General features: G+C 31.0%; 1 protein-coding gene across 1 annotated transcript; it reads right to left on the bottom strand.

The window, feature by feature from the left end:
- Positions 1 to 431: 431 nt before the first annotated feature.
- Positions 432 to 1,396, bottom strand: LOC126885308 (uncharacterized). The gene has a single exon (XM_050651825.1). The coding sequence runs from the start codon at positions 1,376 to 1,378 to the stop codon at positions 785 to 787; it is 594 nt and encodes a 197-aa protein (XP_050507782.1). The 5' UTR covers positions 1,379 to 1,396; the 3' UTR covers positions 432 to 784.
- Positions 1,397 to 2,052: the final 656 nt, after the last annotated feature.

Here is a 2,052-nt window from a genome sequence, read left to right as displayed (position 1 = left end):
TTTTCTAAATATCGCTCTATAAAACTTACTAATTTTAACTTTTGTCCCAATAATATGAAACCAATTAACAATAACAGTCCAACATGTTTTTTTAAGAAAAGATATTAATGAAATTATTAATAAAAAATTTAGCTAAATACATAATTTGATTTAAATTCTAGTAATAGTTTATATTAATATTATATTAAGAAAATAATTATAATAATTACATTAATATATATTATATATTAATAATATATTACAATATATAATACTATAATTTATTAATATATATTATATAATAATATAATATTAATATGAAAATAATAAATATTTATTGTGAAATACTTGTACTTACTGTTCCTAGAAGCATCATTTTACTAACCTGTAAGAGGAAATGGGAACATATAAAACATAACAACCACAATTTTTCAATAAATTTGTTTATTTAGGGACAGTCTACAAGGCACTAGTTGGAAAATTTCAAATTGTTCTGATGAAGCACAGTATCATTACAAAAACGTGATAAAAGTGTCTTAGATTAACAGTTTTGTTCGTGTGTAGAATGTTTTTGGTGCTTTTAAAAAGGTAATGAATCATATAATATATAACAATGCTGATAATTGTGTCCCTTTCAAGATTATACATATTTCTAATGAATGATGAACAATGGTTATTATAAAAAGGTGATTCTTAATATAAGTTCCTTAAAATCTAAATATGATAATTATAAGATTCAACAGTCTTATTGAAATAGGATAAGTCACCAAAAATTTGATATTGCTAAGACCTAATATGACAAAACTTATCTACTCGGCCTATAGTACATACTGCAACCACAAGATTGAAACATTTTAGAGTTCTTTGGTATTCTTTGCGTAGGTAAACCGGACAGTCCTTTGATATAAGTATAAGTCACTGGTTGTCTTAGAATTCCCTTTGGTGGTGGCTTCTTGGATTTCCTCTTCTCCTTGGTGTTTGTACAACTTTGAGATCTAACGTTTAAATGTAAGTTTTGAAAAACTTTCCTTATACTTTCAGCTGAGGTGGAGTGGTGGTGCCTCGATCTTGTCTGTATATCACTACCTGCTTCACTAGAACTACTCGACATGTGATTGGGGGAGATTGATCTAAATCCAGAGTCTGCAGATATCGTTTCTTTTCTTCTGGTTACTCTGCCTAAGGAAGTTGATGAGCAAGAATCAGAACTGGAAGAGTTACAGTCGGTTTCTTCTTGATAATTGAGGTCTTCGTTGGATCTTCGTGTTAATTTTCTGCTGATAGCACGAAACAACCGAATTCCTTTCATTTCTTTCGATGGGGATGGAGTCATCGGAGAGATACTCCGGTGATCCGGCACAATACTCATGAGCACTAAGGTATTTTCACTAGTCGGCATTTTCGCGGGGCTTATCAATTGATGCGAACGCTATTACTGGTAGATGGGATGTTTACATCCGCTTTTATAGAGTCGACAACGTGGGGTAGAAATGGTGGCGCACGCTCTCAGCCGAGCGGAGTCCAGAACACGTGAATTTGGCGAAGAGAAGAGACCGCTCAGGGAGGTAGAGGCGTAACTTTCGAGTTAGATCAGGCTGTGGGTGAAAAAACGTGTTGCAAAACTCCCTCTTTGCTGTTTGATTTATTTTTCAGGAACAACAAAAATCATTGCAGCTTTCGTGTAGATCATAAATATGTTCAAATTATTACATTTTTTAGATAATGGAATATAATCATTAATAATAAGTAATGATGTCGTAAATTTAAATCTCTTATAGTTTTTGAAAAAAAAACTGTTTTTCGTAAAGAGAGAGTTTTGCAAATAAATTAATCACTGAAACTCACTAAAGTTTTTAAAACGAAAGTTTCAAATAACAAAATTCAGTTCAAGTATCTTTTATTCAAAAAACAAAAAAAAAACGGGTAAAAAATGTCGTTTTCGTTTTCACAAACATCATGTTTACTTTCACTTCTTATTGTACTTACAGCATTTTGCTTAAGATTAAGGATGTTATTCAAGAAGACTATTAGTTCTAGTAGTTTTCTCCAGTCTTCACAATAATGCTTATCTAG

Source organism: Diabrotica virgifera, chromosome 5 (genome assembly GCF_917563875.1).
Source record: "Diabrotica virgifera virgifera chromosome 5, PGI_DIABVI_V3a".
NCBI lineage: Eukaryota > Metazoa > Arthropoda > Insecta > Coleoptera > Chrysomelidae > Diabrotica > Diabrotica virgifera.
This window is presented reverse-complemented; position numbering and strand designations above follow the sequence as displayed.